This window comes from Ruditapes philippinarum, unplaced genomic scaffold (assembly GCF_026571515.1).
Source record: "Ruditapes philippinarum isolate M1 unplaced genomic scaffold, ASM2657151v2 ctg2024_1_1_1_1, whole genome shotgun sequence".
Lineage (NCBI taxonomy): Eukaryota > Metazoa > Mollusca > Bivalvia > Venerida > Veneridae > Ruditapes > Ruditapes philippinarum.
In genome coordinates this window covers 141,097-168,087 of record NW_026858768.1, presented here as the reverse complement: position 1 = coordinate 168,087, position 26,991 = coordinate 141,097, and the positions used below count along the sequence as shown (strand labels likewise).

At 32.7% G+C, this 26,991-nt stretch overlaps 4 protein-coding genes across 7 annotated transcripts in view; 1 reads left to right on the top strand and 3 right to left on the bottom strand.

The window, feature by feature from the left end:
* Positions 1-3,764, bottom strand: part of LOC132754209 (putative ammonium transporter 1) — a 34,116-nt gene extending 30,352 nt beyond the window's left edge. Inside the window, exons 1-4 of one of the 2 annotated variants that reach the window (XM_060744804.1) lie at positions 3,629-3,764; positions 1,679-1,810; positions 828-947; positions 112-201 (exon numbers count right to left, since the gene is read on the bottom strand). In XM_060744804.1, the coding sequence (XP_060600787.1) occupies positions 112-201; positions 828-947; positions 1,679-1,799 (331 nt within the window). In that variant the 5' untranslated portion in view covers positions 1,800-1,810; positions 3,629-3,764. Of the gene's footprint in view, positions 1-111; positions 202-827; positions 948-1,678; positions 1,828-3,628 lie in introns of both variants that reach the window. The other variant, XM_060744802.1, reaches the window with a different exon arrangement.
* Positions 3,765-7,065: 3,301 nt separating this feature from the next.
* Positions 7,066-15,672, bottom strand: LOC132754222 (monocarboxylate transporter 12-like). Of its 3 annotated transcripts, none has more exons than XM_060744822.1 (6): positions 15,545-15,672; positions 10,006-10,187; positions 9,502-9,645; positions 9,023-9,170; positions 7,859-8,691; positions 7,066-7,624 (listed from the first exon to the last, which is right to left on the bottom strand). In XM_060744822.1, exons 1-6 carry the CDS (start codon positions 15,583-15,585, stop codon positions 7,434-7,436), a joined length of 1,539 nt encoding a protein of 512 aa, XP_060600805.1. In that variant the 5' UTR covers positions 15,586-15,672; the 3' UTR covers positions 7,066-7,433. The 3 variants fall into 3 exon arrangements, with proteins under 3 accessions (XP_060600805.1, XP_060600806.1, XP_060600807.1); XM_060744823.1 differs by lacking the exon at positions 15,545-15,672 and adding an exon at positions 13,935-14,015; XM_060744824.1 differs by lacking the exon at positions 15,545-15,672 and having other exon boundaries at positions 9,494-9,645; positions 10,006-10,144.
* A 2,745-nt stretch (positions 15,673-18,417) lies between these two features.
* LOC132754208 (E3 ubiquitin-protein ligase TRIM33-like) lies at positions 18,418-22,137 on the top strand. The gene is made up of 2 exons (XM_060744801.1): positions 18,418-18,831; positions 19,019-22,137. The coding sequence occupies exons 1-2, from the start codon at positions 18,461-18,463 to the stop codon at positions 19,761-19,763; spliced, it is 1,116 nt and encodes a 371-aa protein (XP_060600784.1). The 5' UTR covers positions 18,418-18,460; the 3' UTR covers positions 19,764-22,137.
* Positions 22,138-23,537: 1,400 nt separating this feature from the next.
* On the bottom strand, positions 23,538-26,478 carry LOC132754203 (uncharacterized). The gene is made up of 2 exons (XM_060744798.1): positions 26,358-26,478; positions 23,538-25,550 (listed from the first exon to the last, which is right to left on the bottom strand). Exon 2 carries the CDS (start codon positions 25,503-25,505, stop codon positions 23,538-23,540), a length of 1,968 nt encoding a protein of 655 aa, XP_060600781.1. The 5' UTR covers positions 25,506-25,550; positions 26,358-26,478.
* Between the last annotated feature and the right edge of the window lie 513 nt (positions 26,479-26,991).

Below are 26,991 nucleotides of genomic sequence, written 5' to 3'. Positions count from 1 at the left end.
CCTTTTAATGCGACAAAAAATGTATCTATAAAAATCATTGATATCAAGGTTACAGCAAATCACATGTACGATGACAAGTCAACAGATAATATGAAAGACAATATCATGTACCTGAAACTAGAATATTTGTTACAAATGGTACCGCCGCACTTTCTACCCGTGAAGCTCCGCTCTGTACCATAGCAAACCCAATTTGACATACTGTAAAAACAAGAGCACGTGTAACATGACATACAAAATCATCAACATTTCCTTACACCCATAACATGAAGATGTCAACATTTCTTTGAACACTAAGTCTTGTCACATAGCATAACGTTTAGTTGAACACATGACATAACGTAAATCGAGACATCTCTTTCCGCACGTGCTACATGACATGACATAAAGATGGGTATTTGCTTTGTACACGTAATTCATGACAAAACGTAAAGATGAGAACGTGTCAAATACCGTTTCATAGGAGCAGAAATACTCCCAAAACACTTGCAGAAAGGGGATAGTTTGTTGTACATGTTTGCTAAAATATTTCAGGGAATGTCACTAGAAACGGGATATGTTGACGACATTCCCATGAGGTCAAAACTTTACAGAACAACCTTAAAACACAAGTAAATGTCAATGTTTAAAGATCAAAATAAGTGACGTAAATGTGTAATCATGTATAAGGAAGTCACATTTTTCTTAATATATATTTATAAAGTTTTAAATATTGGTATATTAATACTGTTTGCTGGAATATTTAAAGAAAATGGCGTGACAATTTATGTATGTTTGTCTCAATATTTTATAGAAAGTAAAAAAACAAATTAATTTGACGAACTTACGAATGATAACAATGACTGGTATAATAGTATAAAGTTGAGCTACCATGGTAAACAAGACTTCATCTCGAGCGGCATCAGTTATATCTTTGTTGAAAAAGTCCAGTATGCTCCCACTGTCACCTCAAATGATACACGAATTAATACAAACATTTCAAAATATGTACATACTGAATAACGTACAGTGCAGACCATGGTCTAATGAAACGGATGTGCCGGCTTGGCCTGCACTGGTTAGCTGGCAATAGGCTTAGAGTTAAAGCAGCATGCCTCCAGATACATGCTGTCTTCATAAAAATTAAAAGTAAGATATTGTGAAGTGAACAAAGAACATTACAAAGAGCACTTGCTATCCACGTTAATTACAGACAAGTAGGTCAAAAATATATGCAGAAAAATGTCTAACTGCGTTAGTAACGCATTAGAAATATTGTAATAAATACTACAAAATCAGTTCTTAATCGCACATAACATGTAAATCATTATCTTTACTTAAAAAATTGTGTACAGTTTCTTAAAGGTCAGTTATTTTTTGAAATTCTTTTGCTTATCTGAAGGTATGCAGCTTTAAAGAAATGTTGCAAGAAGCTTAGTGTGTATTTGATTGATTAATAATACAATATTATAAATTCGGTGTAATCGTCTTGTAGTTATATCGCTCGATAGCAGTGGCTTTTTTGGTACATGTGTCTGTCTTCTCTAACCCCAGGGCATGGGTTCGAGCCCAACTCGGGTATATATCATGCCTCCACATTTGACAGTACTGGTGAGTTCAAAGAAGCTGACTCGAAATGTATAAATCAATTTATAAACTTATGTAACAGTTCAGTGTGAATGATATAAAATATATCTACCGAGCGGCTTCCCACCAACTACTTTCAACTTCTCCACCTCGTCTTCTCCCCTAGCAACGACCTCACTTGTATCTGACAGATTAGCCAACACATTTCGAGGAAGTCCAAACAATGATGTCATACTTTTAAAATCTATAATATACAGTATTCTATATTTGCATTAGTTATATACTTTATTTATCTTTGGGTCCAATCGAGTATGCCTAATTCAAATTAACAGAAAAACACTATTTGCGGGGCAAGTACATGAGGTCACATTTTCCCTAAAGAGCTTTGACAATTGTTTGGTTTGTCATTACTTATAGATATTAAGAGTCCAGGGTTGAATGACATGTTTTTATTTTAAGTTCAAAAATTTGTTGAATATTCGCCTTAGAGAATAATAGGAATAACGAAAAGATTATCAAAAACAGACAAATCGCCAAATAAGTATAATGACTGAGCAAAAAGACGACAATAAGACAATGTCACGTGAAAATTTTCAAGATTACTTAAGCCACAGACACTGAAAATTCAAGTTGAACATTATTAAGTCCTATAATATAAGACGTTTCCCTTATATACGTGTTTTGAGTTAGTTTTTAAATAACGGAAAGTTTTGTTATAGGCAACATAAGTTATGATTTTCAAATCAAACAAGTTATATTTTTTTTAGAAATTTTAAAAATATTTTAAAATCTTGTTTATTTTTTTAACAGATTTTTCTAACAATCCTTTTCAAAGACGTGTGATTATTGTAACTAATGTGAAACGTGTTTCGAGAAAATTGACCTCAACAAACAGGTTTTCTAAGACAAAAATCTAAATTAAAAAAGGAGTATAACATTGTAAAAATTAATTTTAGGATTATATTTTCCCTTTTGGAATGGCGTCCTTTCATGACAGAAAAAGCATGTACATGTATGCCAAATTTGAAGTGAATTGCTCTGAATAGTTTCTGAAAAAATGGTTCTTAACGAAAAAGTGAACAGACGCTGACTAGATGATCATGACAAAAATGAAAATTATAAAAAAAATGAGCCGTGTCATGACAAAACCAACATAATGGGTTTGCGACCAGCATGGATCCAGACCAGCCTGCGCATCCGCGCAGTCTGATCAGGATCCATGCTGTTCGCTATCAGTTTCTCTACTTGTTATAGGGCTTGTAAGCGAACAGCATGGATCCTGATCAGACTGCGCAGATGCGCAGGCTAGTCTGGATCCATTCTGGCAGACATTGTCTTGTTAAAAAATCTTTACTTCCTGTGATCGCCCAAAAATGATAAAAGTTGAATTGTTAAAGCTTGCTATATATGATACAGTGACCGGAAGTAAACGGTGCTTGTAATCACTGTGGTCATGATTACACCTATACATTGAACTGTTAATGTATTAACCAGTTAACCACAGCTGGGGTAAATCATTCATTGAGAACGTTTCCACACAAAGAAGCATTTACAATCAGACAATTCAACTATATCATCATGTTTAATTTTGCAAGCACCTTTTACTCCTAACAACTGTATCATTTATTGCTACTAAATACAATTCAACTTGTATAATTTTTGCAAGCACGTGAAACTGATGTTTGTTTGTTTGTTTAATTGGGTTTTACGCTACACCGACACAGTACATGTCATATGGCGACGTTCCAGCTTTACTTGTGGAGGAAGACCTCAGACGCCCTTTCGTGCATTATTTCAGACATGAACGGGCACCTGAGTAGAACCACCGACGTTCCGTAAGCTAGCTGGATAGCTACCTCACAGTCACATGAAAGAATCCAAAGTCCCTGACGTGATTCGAATCCACAGCGGTGAAACAGATGAAAGTACATGTAAACACTGGTAAACGTTTGCCTACTGTTCTGCTGGCATACATGTACAAGTACATTTCTGTGAATGACGTTGGTATCAGACAATAAGTAAATAGTTACAAATGTAATCTATAAAAACAAAGAAAATTTACCTGCTTAGTGAATGATTGAATGAATAAGTAAACACGAACTATATATCCTTTTACTAACAGATTTAATACATTACACGTGACACAGTTACACATTATCATTGGCCATTTTATGCTGCACGAGTTTTTCTTGAGTTCCGCGAAAATATAACGGGAAAAAAATGTTCACGTGCATACCATTAAAATAACTGTTCATGTGTGTGTGTCAATGTGACCGTCAATGATATCGGATGATTTGTCGTATGCGTCTAAATATAGGCATATATAAATATTTATGGTTTAAACAAATGTCATTTAGTTATTTTTTTTATTTTTGAAATATTAAAAATAACAGTTTGATACAAGTTATATCACACTGTTTGAATCTTGGAATTGACATAGAATTCCTAATTTATACATTTAAAGATATTTCAAAGGAAACATGACAGAAAAATTCTTCTTGGAATAAAGTAAACATTGATGACGTCTGAGTATTTTAATTAAAACCTTATCAAAATCTACGTAACATAACAATATTTTTAATAACATTTGTTTAGCCTAATTTATATACTTTACTAATCGAGTATGGTGTTTCATTACTTAGATCCAGTTTGTAACTTTAATAATAACTGTATAATGTTTTACCTCTTCAGTCATCAGGTATTCCAGCATCACAATCAAACAGGGTTGTTGCTGTTTTGTTTTATTTTTGAAAGGGGGAGGGGCATGTACAAAATCATTTTATTTTATTCAAGAAATAAATTAAAATGATTAAGATTCTATAATTGCAAATACCAATCACAAAGATTTAAATAAAACAGTCTTTTAAAAGTCACGTTACTCTTCATTTTTTTAATTCTTTAGAAAAATATTTAAATACTATTTAAAGTTGCTTTTTACGTGGAGTACTGTGTTATGAAAACAATGTTCAGAACTGTTACAAGATACCACGAATTTAACAATTTTGAGAGAAAAAAAAATGCCTGATGCATAGTGGGCCTTTAAAAAGATCATAAGATGATTAAGAAAAGAAAACATAAGTGTGTATTGAAAATGCTTTTCATTGACATAAAATGGATGCTACTTTCAAAATAAAGTTTACCCTATTGAAATGTTGTTTTTTTTTCATTTCTAAATGCCTTTCAAACGCCTTTCACTACTTTATTTAGCTTCTTTTTGTTCGTCCTGTCTTTCATGTTTTCCAACAATCAATGGTTGCTATTCTGGCAGTAACTACTTGAAAACTATTAAATTCTCTTTAAATTTCTCCATTTACTTTTTTTTATCGAAACAAAATTTAAAATCATTTTGTGTGGTTTTCTGTTACATTAAGATTTTTAATATTTAATTATCTTAACAACTTTTTTTCCACTTCGGTGAAATACACTCTTTTACACAACATGGGAACACTTTTGCAATGTATATGGGAAAAAAACCGATCGGTCAACTTTTGAAATCTCCATCACGAGAGGTAAGATTGAGTAAACAAAACAAATACCACTTTGCACATAAAGTTACCGAAAGTCTACTCCAGCGTTATTTGAGGTGACTTTTTTCGTGAGTTTAAGTCGAGATTGAGATTGAGTATCGTTTCTGAATACGGGCTTAATCAAATTTGACATGTGCCATGTATGTGCACGCCGGGAATATCAGGTATCTACAGAAGCTATTTACGGAAGCGACCTGGTGCCAATTCATAATGCTCTTTAAGCCTTATAAGGACTATGTAACTCTTACGTAGTAGAAAATAGAAAAAAGTCTTTTTTATCTTCTCTGTAGGAGATAATAAGTCATATGTCCTAATTAGACAGCTTTTTTATACAGTGTTGTGCCGAAAAATGATAAAATTCATTTATAAAAAAAAAAGAATAAATATGCATGATGATTTTCTATATATAATCATTTTCTAAAAGGTCATATTTTCAAAACAAAATTTGTGAAATTTCAAATATGTTAAGTTACAAATATTATATGTTTCAATAACAGATGTCAAATTTAAAATTATGTAACTGGAAGATTAAAATGTGGCTTTTCCTCTTTGTCCAATCAACTGTGCTAAAAGTTTTATTATATAAAGGTGATAAAGTCAATTAAGCTGTCTGTACTTAATAAGTTTTTAAACCTTATGACTGATAAAATGTCCTGGTGATGATTGTTGTTATAAATTCTATGTTGCTATGTTACCTTATTTTGTATTGAAACCTGATTGGTCATTTTGTTATTTAAGACACAAAAATGTTAAAATTTTATTGGTCAGTTTAAAACGAAACCATTTTTAGAAATATTGTAAAGATAGAGAAATCGAACAGTTAGATTTTGGATTTCCAATTAATAACGTTGTGGCTCTCCACTAGAAATATTTGTTACTGCTTTTTAATATTTACATTGTATTTGTTAACGTCAGGATAACCTGTGTATATTTGATAAATAATAAATGTGTGTGGTATTCCACTGAAAAAGAAACAATAAATGATAAAACGGAACATTGTGTTGAAATTCAATCCACCTTCAGTAGAACCTATAATTTAGCGCATAACACGAACGTAGGAGTCATCTTATTATATAAAATCATTATGAATTTGCACCAGGATACTTTCGTAGAAATCCAATTAATATAATTATTTAATTGAGTTGGATAAAAGTTAAAGCCGTTTTCTTAATTGTTTCAAAGCATTCCTTCACTGTGTATGAATGTAATGTTAGGATTTTTTTCAGGTAAAATACAATTCTCTTCTCTGACTTTAATTGTAGTGCGAAATAATGTTCAAGTTTATTTTCTTTTTATAAAATTCAGTTGTGAAACGAAATCCCTGTACCCTTTCTTGCCAGCCTATACTTTTCAGTATATACATGTCTTGCGAGTACTTAAGATCACTGTGAAAGAGTACATTTATTTGTCAGAAGTGTTGGAAAAAGAGTATGTTTGTTTCTCGGAATAGAATACATACGAGTACATTTGTTTGTTGGAAAAGAGTACATTTGTTTATTATATACTTATAATTGAGAAATATTGATGAAATAAAATCTGTATTTTTCATTTTTTCGTATTTTCACTGTAAAAAATTATTTTCACTGCAGTGAAACATATTTTCCGTATTTTCACTGGTGTCTTGCCGGACTACTTTCTTCTAAATTCAGCCAATACACAAAATTAAAATAGAATTCTTCCTATTGGTAAGGTTAAAATAGAGAAAAAGTATATAATAAACAGAAAATTGAAGTTTTTTTTCTATAAATACAGGATTTATTTTCATCTTGTGGTATGAAAATGATCATATTTCACTCTTGGCTACAGTAACTGCCACTTGTGAACTATTTATTTTCATATCATTCGATGAAAAAAAAGTCCTGTATTTATAATCCTCTATTTACTAAGAAAAAGTTTTGTTTGTCGAAAAATGAGTGTTTTTCAGAAAGGAGTACAGTTGTCGGGTCTAGGAAAAAATGTGTAAGTTCTTTTCTTAGGATACTTTATTGACCTCACTGAGTACTTTAAACAAGAATAAAAACATAACAGACAAAACAAAAAATGCTCACACTCCTGTTGTGAGGAATTCCGTATGTCCGTCCATTATTTTGTCTAATTAAAAATGTACCTATTAAATAAATTTGAAACCATTAGGCCCACAATAATGTTATTTTACATGGCATGTGTTTATCTTCAACATTGCTTATCACTTCAAAATTTCCTTCATTTTCTCTCGTACACAATCTGACCGGAAGTACAAAATCAACAATTAGCAATTCTTTTCATCCTTTCTTTACCTAGACACCAAGCACATTTTTTTTAAGTATCGTTTTCAAGTTGTAAAAACATTTCGTGTCATATTCACGACGTGGCACCGTTTGATATGGCAGTCTGATTCCCGGCCTGCAAGAGAGTGGTTGTCTCTGTAATGTAGTGTTTATGTTGCCGACGTACGTGTAGAGACGCGCAGAATAATAGGGAACCAGCAAATACGACTCCAGCTGCTATCAGGAATGGTATGGTATAGGAACCCATAGAATCTCTCAGTAAACCTGGAACCAATAAAGTACATGTTGAATAATTTATTTCTGATCTCAGGAATTCATACTAAAAAGACAAAAGCGGGGTAAGGGAACACATTGGAATATGTTTACTTTGGTTGAATTTTATCACATTCGTAACTTGGTTTTTTTTTCTGTCTTGGTACCACGACATCTTGTTACTTTTGAACATGTTTCAATTAATGTATAATTGTAGCTATATAGTTATAATACGTCTGTACATACCGCTAACTGGTCCTGCCAATCCACTTCCTAACCCGTTTAGAGTAAACAACACTCCGATTGCATTTGAAAGTCGTTTTATTCCAACGAGTTTCAACGACGTCACACTGAAAACCGATACGAACATTCCATAAGGCAGACCAATCAAACAGCACAAAAATAGATTGATTTCTAGTGTTTGGACGAACGCCAATCCTACCATTGCTCCTGACGTCACTAAAGCAGCAAATATAGGAACAGACAATGTTGAAATCCGTCCCGATTGCATAATTATGCCAGGAACCAGTCTTCCAAAAATACTGAACATGTGAACCAGAAGTAGTCCCAACGATGCTTCCTCCTCAGTTAAACCAGCATCTAAAAATAGATCTACAATAAATATAAATAGAATTCCTAACGCAGGATATGCCACTCCCATTCCTACTGCAAATAATACGAAACTAGGATTAAATGCTAATTGTTTCAGAGTTTCAAAAACAGATTCTTCCTTGCCAAGTTTTGTTTCAATATCATCGTCTCTTTGTATCTGATATTTTTTACGTTCCCGTAGATCGTCTATAGCGGTAATCTGTCGTTCAATCAACACACTGTCTTGCGTGTCATCAGAGTCTATCTTTGATATATCCTCATATTTATCTACACTTTCAATGAATTTAGTATATTCCCTATCTTTCTCTTCTAACGTTTCGTCTGTTTTATCACGGCTACGCTTGTCAATATCGGGTTTCGCATTTTTAACACGTTTTTCGCGTGATTTCCACAGTAATGATGCTGGAATTAGTTGCATATATAATCCACTTACTATCAACAACGCTCCTTTTAGGCCAAACTGATCTCTGAAGTATAAATGTGTAAGTCCATTTCACAAAATATATACATTTATAAAGTAGTTAATCTTTTGAAAACTTGGGCATACTTTAAATTTATGCTATTATATACATAACCACAACGTATTAAATATCAGACAATTACTGTATGTGGCTATCTGATCTTAAATTAGACTTTCATTCAAAACTTTGAAATTTGCACAAGTAATAACTGTCATTATTTCATTAAAATTTCTTCATGGAAAGTATAAGCAAAACTACTTCATATTTCTACGAAAAGAAACCACTTGCGAAAATCTCTGTAAATCTACTGTAAAATCATAAAGTAAAGTCCAATTACCCGAGGTATTCGAGTACGAACGGGTACAGCATGCCACCTAATCCCCCGCCGGCACTCTGTGCAGACATGAGTACAAGACCTGTTCTACCCTTGAAATGTTGACCAACTGCCACGGAAGACGCAATGAACAAGCAAGACGACCCCATTGCTGAAAAGAATATATGTGAAAAAGGTGACCCACAAACAACGTAAGACAATAATGTTTAATTTGACAGATATTTGCAAAAAAAAAGATATTTATATAAAAATATTTGATCAATATTAATTATTATTCATATAGTTCTATATAGATAAAAGTCAAACAATCACTCTTCATCAATCTTAAAGTTTAGATGCTAAAAGTACGATTTATATACCTTGAATGTGAACAAAGTGTTGCGGGAAGATATTTTTACTATTCATTTCTCATTAGTACGACTTAAATTCAAACCATATATAATATTTTTCAATATTTCATGTAAGTATATAAACCTGTGTACCCAATAAAACACCCATGGTAAAAACGAGAAATATGACCGAGGTTGCAAAGTAGGACAGGATCAAACCCGCTGACGCCAAACATGATCCGAAGAAACCTGCCTTCAACGCCCCAAATCTCTGAACCACAGCCCCACTTACCATACCTATTCACATAAACGTAGAATATGTTTAAATACCGCAACAAAATTCAGCCATCACATATGCATATACAGTATAAACTCATAAAATGCAATTTCATTATTTGCAGGATGCTTTAAAAACTTAATTAAATCACCAAAGCAGATTTAGCATAAATGCATTATTTAAATCTCTCAAATCTAAAACAAATGCTTGTGACTGGATAGAATGAAATTGATCCAATATTTGTAGTCTAATTTCAAAAACTCAAAACTGAATTGAATTTGTTCCTCGTGAAATAAGTTTTTATCCAGTTTGGTCAGTGAATTATCTTGGAAAATTAGAAATAGGTTTAATAACTTATTATACGCGAGTAAAATGTTTACCTATCCCGAACCTCACAGCCATAAGGACTGACTGGACTAGAGCGGCACCGGATCTGCTCGTGGAGAATGTGTTCATGATATCAACAAACAAGGCACCGGACGAAAATATGAAGCCGACATCTATCATCATGGACAGACATGCTGTTACAAACACTAGCCAGCTGTGAACACTGATTCTAGACCTGTTTATAACAATAGGTTAATTCAATTTATCATATGTTCATGTGTATCGTTTACGTTCATGTTTTATATTGAATGTTAATCTTAAATTGTATATACGTTCATGTAAAATAAACGTTCATGTGAAATGTATACGTAATGTTGCAGGTAAAGGTTCATGCATAATGTCGCATGTATGTTATAGATTTCTTACGTTCACGTGTAAAGTTACAGATAAATATCTAATGACAAAAGTTTATGTGTTATAACGTCCATGTGTAATGTCCCAGATAAATCATAAATTGCGTACGTTCATGTGGAATGTCTCAGGTAAATCATAAATTGTGTACGTTAATGTGTAATGTCTCAGGTAAATCATAAATTGCGTACGTTCATGTGTAATGTCTCAGGTAAATCATAAATTGCGTACGTTCATGTGAAATGTCTCAGGTAAATCATAAATTGCGTACGTTCATGTGAAATGTCTCAGGTAAGTCATAAATTGTGTACGTTCATGTGAAATGTCTCAGGTAAGTCATAAATTGCGTACGTTCATGTGAATGTCTCAGGTAAATCATTAATTGCGTACGTTCATGTGAAATGTCTCAGGTAAATCATAAATTGCGTACGTTCATGTGAAATGTCTCAGGTAAATCATAAATTGCGTACGTTCATGTGTAATGTCTCAGGTAAATCATAAATTGCGTACGTTCATGTGAAATGTCTCAGGTAAATCATAAATTGCGTACGTTCATGTGAAATGTCTCAGGTAAATCATAAATTGGGTACGTTCATGTGAAATGTCTCAGGTAAATCATAAGAAGCGTACGTTCATGTTTAATGTCTCAGGTAAATCATAAATTGCGTACGGTTATGTGTAATGTCCCAGGTAAGTCATAAACTGCGTACATTCATGTATAATGTCTCAGGTAAATCATAAACTGCGTACGTCCATGTGTAATGTCTCAGGTAAATTATAAATTGCGTACGTTCATGTGTAATGTCTCAGGTAAATCATAAATTGCGTACGTTCATGTGTAATGTCTCAGGTAAATCATAAATTGCGTACGTTCATGTGTAATGTCTCAGGTAAATCATAAATTGCGTACGTTCATGTGTAATGTCTCAGGTAAATCATAAATTGCGTACGTTCATGTGAAATGTCTCAGGTAAATCATAAATTGTGTACGTTCATGTGTAATGTCTCAGGTAAATCATATATTGCCTACGTTCATGTGAAATGTCTCAGGTAAATCATAAATTGCGTACGTTCATGTGAAATGTCTCAGGTAAATCATTAATTGGGTACGTTTATGATTAATGCGTACGTTCATGTGTAATGTCGTAATCATGTGAAATGTCTCAGGTAAATCATTAAACTTGGCGTAAAATTTGCGTACGTTCATTGTGTATGTCTCAGTAAATCATATGCATTCATTGATTCTCAGGAATATTGGTATTCATGTAATTTAGGTAAATATAAGCGTAGTTAAGGTAATCATAAATGCGTAGTATGTGATGCCAGGTATCATAAATGCTCGTTGTATGTCTAGTAAATATAATGGTACGTTCAATGGTAAATTATTGATGTTCATGTGTTCCAGTTATTCGTAGTTCATGTGTAGTCAGAATATAATGTAGTTATGTGTAATGTCTCGGTATTAATTGCGTACGTTAGTGAGTTAGGTAAATATAATTGCGTCGTATGGATTTAGATCAATTAAGTATTCAGGTATCACAAGATGTTCAATTTGCGTACTCATGAAATTCAGTATCAATTGAAGTTATGATTAATGTCACACAAATTGTCATACATTAAAACAGATGTACTTTGACTTTAACAACACATCAATTTGTCCCAGTTAAACACATACAATAATTTAGAACAGGGATTTTTTATGAATTATTAAGTATACGACTATCAAATTACTTAATTAATATGAGAACATTATAAAATACAACATAGATTTTAATGAACGTTTCAGTTTAAACATCACGAACAACTTAATTAGCATGAACGTAAAAAACGAATAGTTTACATAGACGATTACGAAAGTTCATATATACATATATATATACAACACTCAAGGTGATATAGTACTATGTTAAAGTATACTTATTTGAATAAACTTTTAAATGTTAGAAACACACTTCAAATCCAGTTATACGGTTTACTTAACATAGATTAATTATAGTTTCGAACATTTTATCTAAAGATGATTTATTAAAGGTACATTAAAGTGTACCAAGCTATATGACGACTGTCTATATTATTATAATTTTGCTACGTTACATTTTATACTGTTTATTTACAATATTCATGTTAAAACAGAGAAATTATATGTAAGAATTGGCTATAATGTTACGATATGATAATTTTTCCGTTTTTATATTTTATTAAAAAAATTTAGCTGTAGAAATGAATATTTTTTCGATAAAGAAAGCAAAATGTACACATACTGATATTTGACTTTCATAAAAACACTAAATCTCTATATAATTGTCCATCACTATATATGTACTAATTGTCGATCACTACATATGTACTAATTTCCAATCACTATATATGTACTAATTGACAATCGCTATATATGTACTAATTGTCCATCCCTATATATGTACTAGTTGTCCATCACTATATATGTACTAATTGCCAATCACTATAAATGTACTAATTGTCCATCACTATATAATTATATACTAATTGTCCATCACTATATATGTGCTAATTGACAATCTCTATATATGTACTAATTGTCAATCACTACATATGTACTAATTGTCAATCACTATATTTGTACTAATTGTCAATCACTTTATATGTACTAATTATCCATCACTATATACATGTATGTACTAATTGTCAATCACTATATTTGTACTAATTGTCAATCACTATATATGCACTAATTGCCTATCACAGTATATGTACTAATTGTCCATCACTATATATGTACTAATTGCCAATCACTATAAATGTACAAATTGTCAATCACTATATATGTACTTATTGTCAATCACTATATATGTACTAATTGCCAATCACAGTATATGTACTAATTGTCCATCACTATATAATTATGTGCTAATTGCCAATCGCTATATATGTACTAATTGCCAGAAAAGAAGCAAAAATGCCCCAGTTTTATAATCAGTGAGCAACTTTTTTATGAAACAGAAAAAAATCACCATAGATAAGAAACTGTTGAAAAATAAAAATAGTTTCAAATTAACTAGGTTAAAGTTATACTGGTATTCACTGAAGCATTCAAGTTTATGAATTTGTCCAAAAAAAAATAGTGATCGATTACTGAAATAATAATATATTGATTCACTAATCTGAAGACAAGTTTTTGAATAATTTGATGACCTATATTCACACCATATTTTATATAATTATACTAAAAGCTGTAAATGTGCCAATATAAAATACTAGTATATATATATAGCCAATCATATATATAGGTTATCATAGTAATCTATAATTTATGTATCAAGCCGCATGATTGTACATTTATTATATGTATATAATATTGCATATACACCAAAAGCAGCGGGTGCTGCATCAAAAACATGTTGCATGTTATTATCTTTAAGTACTTTTGTTTATTAATAATACTAAAAATACTAAAAAAACAAAAACAAAAACAAAAACAACAAATTATGATTTTTGCAATAAATTAAATCCATTGCGCGGCTTAACTACGACTGGGCGTATAAAGGAGCATATAATTATCCTGTGCTGAAATAGAAAATATTTTTCTTCTAACCTCCGAGGTCTTAAACTTGTTTCGTCTTTAAACTCCATTTCAACAAGTTTATCACTTTACAATAAAATCCAACTGATGAAAGGTATATAATAAATGGTTTAACACCACTAAATTTAATCCCTCTTTTTTCCAAAATTTAAAAGACTTTTAACATTTTCAACATTTTGTAAAACTGAGCCATAACTATCATTTTTTGCTCTTTCAAAACTCAAAATTCATGTAATAGTATTTTCATATTAAAAAAAAACAACTAGAACAGAACGTATTTTTAAAGAAGTACATTTAGCTATGTATGAAATTATTAAATTTTTTAACCATTCATGACCTATGAAAATAGCAAATAAATAAATACATGTGTACAATCACTTTCTCATCAATCGCCACACACAATAAAGATATATTTAGTTAAACCTTGAATGACTGAATGTTAGTGGTCATCAACCTCATTTATCTGGCGAGATTTAGATCTTTTCGTTTATTTGCTTACAGTAATATATGTAATACTGAATCTTTACTGTTTTAACATAAACAAAATTACATTAATTACATGAATATGTATATCTGTTGTTGAGCTGATCTATGGTGCAAGGTTATAACTCAACGAATTTATTTAGAATAACGAGTTTTAAACATGTGCTTTTTGACCCAAATTGGTATCAGCAAGTCTTTTTTACATTTTGAATAAGTACCATTTAATTCTAGCAAAATACGATCAATCTTAGTTTTATAAAACAATGAAAATAAAATCAGGATCATTTGATCCTGATCCTGATCTTTCCTTAGTGAACACGGGGCCTGGGCTTACACATTTGTGTAATGCGAATTTTCATGAAACTTTCAGTAATCTAAACAGTATGGAATACTACTTGGTCCTAGGAGAAGACAGTTTCTTTCCCATGTGGGATAATGGGCATAATGTCACATAATGCGATGACTTCTTAGAAAAAACAAGTGCTAGAAATGAGTGGGGTATGGTTTCTTTTTTTTATACATATTTGAAACACTCCAAGTAGAAACAATCTTTTAACTTAGCTGAAAGTTATCATTTGTTTCTAGATAATAATCAATAAGAACACATTTTTCATGAGAATGATATTGCAGATTATTTAGAGTTTCCTTTTTTTTTTACAAAAAGTAGTTTTACTGGTTTAAATTAATTTCAGAAAAATGCCGACTAGTCCAAAACCGTACGGTACATTTTGTTCAAATTTTGTATAAAGGTGTCCTTTAAAAAAGGCAACTTAATTATGTTGTCAAGTTTTAAATCATACATAGAACCCATTACGGGAAACATTACCATAATGAAAGTATTTTGACCTGGTTCGAACATCCCTCGTGCAGCCATCCTTCAACAAAGTAAATATGAACTATCTTTATTATATAATTTATATTACCATATCTTATTCGTACATGTATAAATAACAATTAACATATATCAGATATGTTTCAGTCCTTTTTACTAACTATTACAATATAAAAACACACACAAGTTTATAATTCTATATTGAGTTTCGATGAACATTTGTACAAAACTGTTGGCATATACTGTATATTTCACAAGAAAACAAAATCCGTCTCTAGTTCAAAAGAATAATAACATTCAAATCAACCTTTTATGTGAAGTTAAGTCCCGTTCCCCTTCACGGTCCATGCTTTAAAATTGAAAAATGCTAGTTTATAACAGTATTTTGAATAACATATCAGAATTGCCAAATATGATCGAGAAATTGCACGGTACATTAATAAACGGAAATTAAACGAGCACTAGAAAAGGAGCGTCCATTATGTTTTGGGGAAAAAAAGAGCATTATCTTATTGCTTATATGACAGTTCTATGTCAGGTCAATGTCCATGCATACTTATCCATACATTCATGTATTACCGTTTTATTAGTTCCAGGACACTTGACATTTATCAACTGACAAAAACTAATATTCAAGGACCTTCTTACATTGGATTGAAATTAGAAATAAATGAAAAAATGTTACATATTTAGTAACTAACTTTTGATATGTATTCTTTTATATAGCGATAATTTTGAAGGGAGGTTATCAAACAATAATTATATTCCATCGAAATTAATATTCATTCCCTTGTTGTATTTTGCACATTAAACTGTCACGTGCATATATATAGTTTCTTAATTGTCGTCTGGTATATGAACAGCATTAAATTTGTTTAATCTTATTTAATGTCTAAAAGACTGTTTTCATTATTTACAATTTAATGATGGAATTGTCATCTTTTGGGACAAAAATACACAAATTTATTTTTGTAGTCCGACCTCCATGACAAATTTTAAAAGGACGCTGACTGAAATGACTAGCCACTCATCACCGTTGATAACTTCCGGTACTTGTGTTCTTGGTGATATCTGCAAAAGTTAAACATTGACTCTTCCCGAATAGAGTACCTCGTACTTAGAACACACAATTTGCCCCAGTTATAAGGCCGTATTCGTTCCCGATAAAGGGGGTCACCTATGAAGATTGAAATTTATAGTTTTGGTGAGAATTCAGACATAACTAAACTCAAACTGATATGAAAATATTGGCATTGAACGGCATTGAATTACACGACAAATCAAGCGGACAGGATATTGACTTTTTGAGCAACCCACGATATGTTTATCATCTCGTCAAGATAAAATATAGTTCAAATGTACGTCTGCAGATTTTGACCCCTTAAAGTAATTTCATCTTCACGGATATAAATAATTCAAATCGTTATCAAAAAATATTTGCATAAGTTACATACGTACCAATTACCCAAGGCCAAATACACCGTACTATACCTTTATATATGTATATTTATATACAGTTATTTTAAATTCCGATCAAGACACTCATGAAGAATGCGTGCCAATTTAATTATTTGACTGACCATGTTAAAAATATATATTTAATGTACACGTACTTATTGCGAGAGCATTTTAATGACCCTACCCCCAGCAAAGTTCAGGTTACGTGAAGTTTATTTGGGAAAAATAGCCTTAAGTGAATAGTATGCGAACAAATCGTTTTTGAGACTTCTGTTATATCATCGCATCAATTTTGTGTTTTATTTGATAGCATAAAGTAGTTGTGCGCATTTTTAACATGGTAACATCGGCATCTGAAGAATAAGATGTTAAAACAGTTTACTTATTAAACTACTAGAGACGAGATGTTTTACTACTAACATTTTGTTGTAGCCAACTGATAACGCCGCCGGAGATAACACATAAAATATTTTACCAGTACTTTTTTTATGATGTTTCCTGTTTTAAACGATTTATTAAAAAGATCCTGGCATTATGTCTAGTGTTTACTGGTGTTTTATAGTAATTCTAGTATATAGTATTAGTTAACAATATCTTATAGACACTATTTAATAAACTATAGAAAAGGGTGTTTACTGTTTGTAACGGTTTCATACTTCTAATTTGGTCAAACTGGTTTTACAATTCATAAACACGGACAATGTGTGCCGATCACATAACATCTTCAAGAAATGCGAAAGGTTATGAGAAAATGGGTATCCTTTCTTTGGACAATAATAATTGTTGATAGAAAGAATCGTTTAAAACATTTTCAATTCATTATTGTTTTCAATACAAAATTACACAGGAAAAACAAACGAGTAATTATTATAGAGGCAATTGTTACTTTTCAAAACATCCACGTTTAAAGTATGTTACAAATTAGTTTAAGTTCGCTCGTTTAGCTAAGTAGAGCATTAGAATATTGTTATCCAAGGGTCACTAGTTCTATCTTCGGGCGAGCTGAAATTTCTCTGTATCATGTAGCTCTGACTGCTGATTCAAAAATACAATGGGGTTAGAAGTTGCGAAGAAGATGGTAATAACAGATTTTGGAAAACCGGCAGCGAGATGAACAAAAAGGAGTTAAAATTGGCGTGACAATCAACCATTCAATCAAACAAACTTATTTATAGGGATCATTTCTTCATTCTGCAGCAACGGAATATACAAGCAAAGATATACAGCAGTATCTAAGATACTACATTGAATATGGATAGGTCAGACAACTGCTGTATCCCATATAATTTTACCAGCCCCCCGTCCCTCCCTTTTCTGTTCCTCATTCATTTTAGGCTTCGTGTGACAGAAAATTCAGATGACGATACCAAAAGCAGGTATTTGGTCCTGAAGATGAAAAACAGGAATTATCTTCTTTTTTTTGAGATATTGCCGCAGAAACACGTTGAATGCAATTGTTCCGTTTAAGATCAATACAAAATAATCCCACTCTAATAAGTACATGTAAATCCACTTCACTTCGAAACGAAACACTGACCAGATAAGCAGTCGCACATCTGTTTACAGTAAAGTTAGACATTTGATGAATCGTCGCATAAATAAACACCACTTATTAAACAAGGATAAACACTTAACTCTACATTAATGTATCGGAAACAAAACATGAACAATCCCGGATATGATTCATACCATCTAAAATTAAATTCAAAGCGACTCTGTTTTTACAGTGTGTGATAAATCGTTTGTAGGAAACAAACGAGAATAAATGGACGACATAGAGACGTCCGAATGTTCGGTTGACGATTATCACGAGCTGACTGCCTCCGACGAATACCATGAATTTCAATGTTCAACGTGCCAGAGAGAAGGGAAAAACATGAAAGCAGAGGCGTATTGTGTAGAATGTGATAGTTTTCTTTGCCAGACATGTTTGAAACAACACACTAAATTTGACAGTATGAAGAGTCATCAAATCTTGAAGACATCTGAAAATCTGCAGTGTTCTGATAAAAGGATGAATAGCACTTTGGATTTACCTTCGCAAAGGTGCGAGGTGCATCATGGGAAACTTGTTGATATCTTCTGTCAGGACCATAATGAAGTTTGCTGTGGCGCATGTGCAATCATTAATCATAGGTATGAAGATTACTAACATTTTTTTGTAAAACCTTGAACACTGCTAGACGTAGAAACAGTTTAAATGCATGAAAAGGTGTAATAACCTTTATTAGAAATTTTGGAATTGAAGAAAATTTTCAATTATCAAAACATTTTAAGTTAGTCTTTTATTTTGTAATCAATGCTTTTTGTGTTTAAATTTCAGTTCTTGCTTACACAAGTTGTATATACCTAAAGTAGCTAAAGATGCAGACGTGATGAAAGAAGCAAAAGATGCCGTAATAGAGATAGAAAAGGTGAATCATCAGGCGAAACATATGTGTAGTGAAAGACGTCATCTTTTTGCAAATTTGAAAGCACAGAAAAGTAATCTTTCCAGCCAAATAACAAAAAGTACCAACAAAATAATCAACCATTTCAAAACATTAGAATCGAATCTCTTATCTGAGCTTGAAGATAAGGTAACTACAATTGAAGAAGATGTACAATTAGATATAAACGACACGGATAAAGTAATTTCCACCCTACAACATGAAAATCGTCTTTTATCTAAACATATAGCTGAAGACAACATTTCTACACTGTTCGTGCAACTAAAACTTGCGGAGAGAAATCGACAGAAATGTGTTAACACTTTAAAACACATGAGAGCATCCTCGGAGAAAGTTATTGAATTATCAATGAATCATCGAGCCGCTGATGTTGCTGATACCATCAAATCCCTGGGTAGCATTGTTGAAAATAAAACAATAAAGACTGTCGGTCTCAATGGTGATTTTGATGTGAGAGGTCGAAATGAAAAATCGGTATGCGATATTACAGATATCATTCAACATCATGATGGCACAATCTATATCACTGATTTTGAGAACAGAAGTCTTAAAGCGCTGGATAGTCAATACAGGGTCACCAACTGTCTGTGCCTGCCTGGTCAACCAAATGCCATGTGATTTGTAGGTGGTTCTAGTGTAGCTATAGCGCTCACTGATGTCAAGTTCGTTCAGTTTGCAGGCCTTACCGGGAAAATGGCATTGTCGTCGTCATTCAGCGTACGAGATAATTGCCGTGGAATTGCTCATGTAAGCGGCAATATTTACGTTACCTGTGGTGGAAAACATAAAAACGGCGAGGGGAAAGGTGTACTTTGTGTTTACACTTTATCAGGAAAAATGCTTAGGCTTCACGATATAGACTTGTCATTACCCAAACATATACAGAAACACGGAGACTTTTTATACATTGCCGATACATACAAATGTTTGGTGATTATGACACATGACGGAAGGGTGCGACAAAGACGTATTTTCAAAGACATAGATAACTTAAAAGGAATTTGTTCAGGTCCAGGAAAGCAACTATTTCTGTGTGGTTATAATTCTAACACCGTCATCTTGCTATCAGAGAACATATATCAAATATGTACCATTGATGTTGATGGCATAACGATACCACAAGCGTTGTGCTTTGACCATCAAAAGTCACGATTAATTGTTACTTTGGATTCTTCAGATACCATAAAGGTTTTAGACTTGGCATTTGATTGATCTTATCACGGTTCGTTTCTAGCAGATCAATATGATCTTCCGTATGATATATATAAACTAAACACTTTTGCAATTCATTTGTCTCATACAATACGCATGATTGACAGGCAGCTCAATAAATGATAACTTTCAAGGTCAATTCTTAAGATGTGCATGGATTGTTTTATCCTACATAATATGTTGATATGTTCGCCAATAAAGATCATTAACTCTTAAATTACATTGTTACTAGGGTCTTTCACAGAGAATTGTTCATAATCTAGTGGTTAACAATGTTAATTCAAACCCTGCCTGGGACTATTATTTCTTTCGTATGAGAATGCCATCAATCTAGCATATCGATGGTCAGTGCTGCTTCTAGTCAAATTTTCGCTTGTACATGAAAATATTTACTGAGTGGCTCTATCTGAGATCTTCCTGCACCATTTAGGCTAGAAGGTGGCTATATGACCTTTACAAATGTTCTTGTGTCTAAATAGTAAATAAATTATTCAATTGTTATTACATTGATACATTGATACATTGATAGCAAAAACAATAGATAAAATTAAAGAACGACTAGATTTGATTTGATTTTTTCAAGTTTAACGCACACAACAATACGATGAGATCACATTAAAATGAATACAAGAGCGATCAGTGACCACATGTGTCGCCACATGATGGCCAATTTTATGTTGCAGCTTCAGTGTAGTGGAAGACACAAAAATGATTAACAGGGCAAAACATGTTATATATTCAAGGGCGATAACTCAGTAAAAAATCATTCAACTGGAAAACTTGTGTAATATATGCGCATATACTTGAGCTACTGATCAATCCTGAAAAGTTTCATTGAAATTGCATTAGTGGTATAAGAGAAGTAGTCCGGACAAACTTTAAAAATGAAAATTATTAAAGGGCCATAACTCTTACAAAAATCATTGAACCGGAAAATGCTGACAATATGCACAACTAGACTTGGTACTGATCATTCCTGTAAAGTTTGGATGAAATTGTACCAGTAGTTTATGAGGAGTAGTCCGGACAAGTTTTGTGACGGACAGACAGACGGACAGACAGACGGACAGACAGACGACGGAGAAGTGATCGGAGTAGTGGCGACATAAATTCCTGTAAAGTTAGGATGAAAATGCCCCAGTAGTTTATGAGGAGTAATCCGGACAAGCTTTTGTGTATCTGGCAACACACAGAAAAAACACATTTTTATCAAAGGGCCATAACTCGGCCAAAAATCATTCAACCGGAAAACCTGCACAATATGCGCAAGGACTTGAGCTACATATCAATCCTGTAAAGTTTCATTGAAATTGCATTAGTGGTATAAGAGAAGTGGTCCGGACAAACTTTAAAAATAAAAAATATTAAAGGGCCATAACTCTGACAAAAATCATTGAACCGGAAAATGCTGACAATATGCACAACTAGACTTGGTACTGATCATTCCTTTAAAGTTTGGATGAAATTGCACCAATATTTTATGAGGAGTAGTCCGGACAAGTTTTGTGACGGACGGACAGACAGACGGACAGACAGACAGACGACGGAGAAGTGATCCCTATATGTCGCAACTACTCCGTAGAGGCGACACAAACATACGACAATTTCAGTTGTATGATTTCAGCTTATCAAGCCCAAGCTTCCGAAAGCGGTCATAAAACATTAAATACAATTTGATAAGGAGTAGAAGCAAACACAAACTGTATAATGAATATACCTCTACTTGTGCTGGACGACAAATTTACATCATGTATAAACAATAATAAATACAATAACTATACTTTATGCTAGTACGTTTTTCATACTCTTTAATGACACATTTATTAAGCATTCTGTTTTGTCTATGTTTATTAGAATTTGACATTTAATTTGTCAATTCAACTCTAAATTTCTAATTCTTAAAACTGATTTCCTGTGATAAAAGCAAAAGCAAAAATGTAAAAAAATATTCAAACTGATAAAGAAATATTTCAAAACAAAAGAAGCGAAGAGTTACATGTTTTAAAGCGAACAAGGCAGTGTATTGTAAGCGGAATAATGTGACACAAGTGACAAACTAGGGCTTCATTTTCATGTCGGCAGAGGATAAAATCACAAAACTCTGATAATACATATTTATATGGGTACTCGGTTCAAATCCCAAACGGATGTTGGATAATTATCGCAAAAATGGAACTGCCTTTACCTAGCCACTCGCACACTTGTTTATAATTTAGCTTTTTTCCGTCATCACGATTATATAATTATATTTTTCTCCAAAAACAGAGAACACGTTTAGGTCCCTTCAAATAGCATTAAGCTTGACTATGTATCTTTTAAATTCACTGACTTAATTTTTTTTTCGTATTCCATTTCCCATTTCGAGCATTGTTTTTTTTTATTTTGTGGTGACGGACAAATGACAACGAGACTCAATGTACCAGATCAATTGTCACCGAATAATTTTGCAAAGTCCGTTGTCCCTAGTGAACAAATCTAACATGTTACTCCTATCGAGCTAAGCGGGCGGATTTTGTTTCATTTTTAGCAGTAGGATAGCTGCTTTATAAATATTTAAACACATGAGTTCAGATCGGAAAACTCACTTTGAATTGCTTTATCTAAATAAATGCTTTGATGTCTTTTTCTCTCTTTTCTACTGTTGTGTCAATGATTTCTATTGTTATTTACATGTTTCCCTCACTTCCACGGTTTAACGGATGTTTGCTACTGTTGTTTTTATGTTTGCCTCTTTATAATTTTAAATAAAATTATTTAGATTAGTTAATCAAGATCTATATCAGTGTCATACTTCCTCTCTGAACTCTGTTTTGTAACTGAAGTATTTCTCAGTTCTTGTGATATCTCATCAACAGTTTTCCGCAAGTCGTCAACAAGATTTCCATTCTGGTTTCCTGGTTCGTCGCTCTTTTGCACGACTTTCATGAATTGGGAAAATCCGCCTATTATTGTTGATGCAAATTTATTTTCTCTCATGTTTTCATCATCTCTTTTGTCAGCTTTATCTTTTAGCTCGTCTTGCATAAATGTTGCCATTTCGTTAAAACACGGTAAAAATTCGGATGGTCCATCGGCCTTCTGCATATCTAAAAAGGGCCAGACTTAAGCTTTTTATACAGTGCCATTTTTTTTCCCCTTCTTTTCTCTGATTCATTTTTCGTTTCGTGCTCTTGTAAAACGTCAAAAAATGACGGGGAAACTCATAAAATGCTTTAAACTTTGTCCCATTATCTTTCTTTTCATTGCCTCGATACAATCTTTAAATTTTGGTATCATTTTGTCTGAAATTTGAGCAGTATCAGAAGACTTCTCTTTCTTGACAAAACGTAACTTTTTCAAAATCTGCAACATGCTTGTGTGTATCTGTTCCATGAAACATTCGCCTTTGTCAATATTATAAGAAGACAGAAAAATACCTAACATCCCATCTACTATTTCTTCTGTCATTTTTGTATCATTCTGTTCTTTTGTTTCTTGACTAAATATGACTTCGATTTCACCTTTATCCATAAAGTACACCTGAGATGTAGGTGGCTCCATTATAAAGCATTTCAAGAACTCAGCTGGTGAACAGCGAATTTCTTCAACTCTTTTCTTCAGACCTTCAAAAAGAGTTCCATCACAGCCATCAAACATATTCATTTTTCTAACGAAATAAAATGGCAGATTTTGATTTTGTAGACAATCATTCATAAAATCAAGACATTTCAGGACAGCTGCAGATACATTTTCATCGGTCCAAAATGATTCGTCCAAACTTTCACTAACCCAAAACAGTATATTCTTCCAATGATATGAGGTAAGAAACTTCGGTTTAGTCTCAAGATAACATCTCTGGTATGCTTTCAATACACGCCAACAAAGCAACTGTGGTTCTCTCATGCTCTTTGCAAGATGTACTTCAGAAAGTGCAAACGACAATCTGAAGTAAGGATCTCTCTCGTCTGATATCGGTATATTACATAAAGCTAGAGGTCGTTTTGCTACGACCTGACACCCAGCCTTTAAAACATCTTTCATGGTTTCCTTCGATGGCCACTTTCGTGACCGGGTTAACCACTCGTCTGCTACTCGTGGCCAGCCATCGAATCTATATGCAGGGACATAATCTGTAGATTTTGCTATAGAGAATGGAGCATCGTTCTTCGGTGTGTCGCTATCACGTTCTGCTTTTGGTTCTGTGTTAGGGTTAAGTATTTCAGGTTTCAGTAGTGGTGTACAATTCTTTGACATTTTTCTCTTGTGTAAATTTTCACTCGAAGACTTGTTTGCCTTAGCGTGAGTGTGCTCTTCATTAAAGTTTTGTGGGGTATCAGAATTTGCACCACCATGGACATCTTGTTTGCCAGGTTTATCGTCCTCGAAGTTATCGTTATTGCTTGTACCGCATGATCCTTTAATCATGTCTATGAAATTGTTTAGTACTTCAGACAAAGACATTTCTTCATATGCTAACTTTTTTCTTTCAGGTCTTCCTGTTTCATCTTTATCGTCTGATGCTTCAATTTCACCAACCACATTCAATATTCCAACCAGAGAGCATCTAACAAATTTCTCCATTCTTTTCACTTTATATTCAAATGGATCTGCGTTTTCAGGAATATTAACGACCTCTTCATCATCCAGACACAATTGAATTTGTTCTTTGCCGACAGCTGACGTTCTAGTTACGTTCAGGAATTTCCCATCCTTAGATAAACCTTCTTGTATTTCCGCGTTCAGAAATACCTTTGACATAAAGAACATCTTTTCTTTCAGTCCTTTAAGTACGCTAGTTGGTAGGTAAATTCCGTTGACTGGGTCTTGCACAGTTTTAAAGTATTTTTCATGATCTTCGTTCACTTTAATATGGAGAAATGCAGGCCTCTCTAAGTCATAATCGAACAAAGATTCCGTCAGAATGATCCTGTTGGAAATCATCAACACATCAACATCACCACTGTCACTAGGTAACGTAATCTTCGACCCATCAACACAACTCCCGACTGGAATAAGTTCCTCGTTGCCAAATGCATCACACTTAAAAAACAAATTTAAATGATCAACCTGGTTAAGCTGGTCCACCAAGTCCGGGTCTATTGTGGTGTCAATTTGTTTAGCAAGTTCAGAAAAATCTGAATCATATTCTTTCTTCTCAGTGTCGGTCATTTTGTATAAAATGTGACAAAGAGCAACGACCCAAACTGTTACCTTCTGTAAAACAAAAAAAAAAAAACAATATGTTTAAGTTCTTTACCTACTTTTTGACCAATCAAAAGTCTTTTATTTAAGTTCTTGTCGCCTATTTCCTACACATTCCTCAATAGTGTTCATTTTAAAAGAACATTGTGCCCGAGAGACGAATAGTTTTCTCCTTCAGTACAAAGGGTAAACGTGTATAATAATATCATCATAATGGATTTAGTACATGTGAGATATTTATCACCTGAAGAAAAAATGTTGATTGTGAAATTTTGGAAACTGTAAATAAAAAAAAGCTTGTTGAAAATAAAAAAATGCATTTTTGGGCTTTTAACAATTCATTTTTAACAACCATAAGACTTTGCTCTACTTTTTAGTCTTATGAAAATGTTTTACTTTTAGAATATGTGACTCTGTGTCTCCGATAAAACTATCTTTAACAGCCTTAAATTAACAGTTTATTTTTCTAAACAGTCCCCTCTGTTACACACACCTCTTGCGGACCCCAAAAAAAATTTTTTTTAAATTATCTTTTTCAATGTTAATTTAAAATCTAATTTAAACACCATTTGCCCTTTTTTTAAAAATGGGGTTTTTTCATTCAAAAAAACCTTTTAAAAGCGCTTTCTTAATAACATTTAAACTGTTTTAAAAAACTAACCCCGTAAAAGGCATTTTAAAACGAACATGCAGTATTTTTTTCCCTAAAGCATTATTAATATTTCATACTTTGATCACAAAATTCAAATGGAACTGATCTAATACCACACACACACACACACACGCGCACGCGCACACACAACAACAAAAAAAACTTACCACACTATTATGGTAAAGTGTTCCCAAAACAAAACAAATTACATTTCAATTTTTGTACTACTTGAATCTTCGTGCTGCCAATGTAAATCGAAAGTGAAACTAGGGGTTTACCTATATTCGATACAATCGAGTGAACATCACCTATTACTTATATCAGCGTTATAAATAACTTTAACTGACATACATACATATGTTCTTATCATAACGTTTAAACTTCTACCATATACCGTATTGATTTCTGACTTTCTCTGTTATACATATGTATGTGTAATAGAACTATGATTTCTCCATTTGAACAATTTATTCATATATTAGATAATTGGTGAACATATTTATTATATACTTATATATATCATTATCATCATCATAACCACCATCACATCATCATCATTATTATTATTATCATTATTATTATTGATTATTATCATTTACCCGTGGTATGTGCACTGATCTGACCCTACTTATGTACAAGACCTTGTCAATTTTCGCACCATTCGAAATATATGATATGTTAGACATCTTCCTAATCACAAAAGAAATGTAGTACATCTTTAATCTTTCCCACAAGGAATGAGGTTCTGGAGAATAGACACACAACTACTTTTGAAGTCATCATATAGCATAGATGAATAAG

Bases quoted from the DNA above. Each gene is read 5' to 3' on its own strand.
- LOC132754208 (XM_060744801.1), top strand. From the start codon at position 18,461: ATGGACGACATAGAGACGTCCGAATGTTCGGTTGACGATTATCACGAG. The intron at 18,832-19,018 runs GTATGAAGATTA...TTTAAATTTCAG, and splicing joins TGTGCAATCATTAATCATAG to TTCTTGCTTACACAAGTTGT.
- LOC132754203 (XM_060744798.1), bottom strand. From the start codon at position 25,505: ATGACCGACACTGAGAAGAAAGAATATGATTCAGATTTTTCTGAACTT.
- LOC132754222 (XM_060744822.1), bottom strand. From the start codon at position 15,585: ATGGACCGTGAAGGGGAACGGGACTTAACTTCACATAAAAG. The intron at 10,188-15,544 runs GTTGATTTGAAT...TGTTATAAACAG, and splicing joins GACTTAACTTCACATAAAAG to GTCTAGAATCAGTGTTCACA. The intron at 7,625-7,858 runs GTATGTACAGAC...TATTGGTTCCAG, and splicing joins ATTGGCAGGACCAGTTAGCG to GTTTACTGAGAGATTCTATG.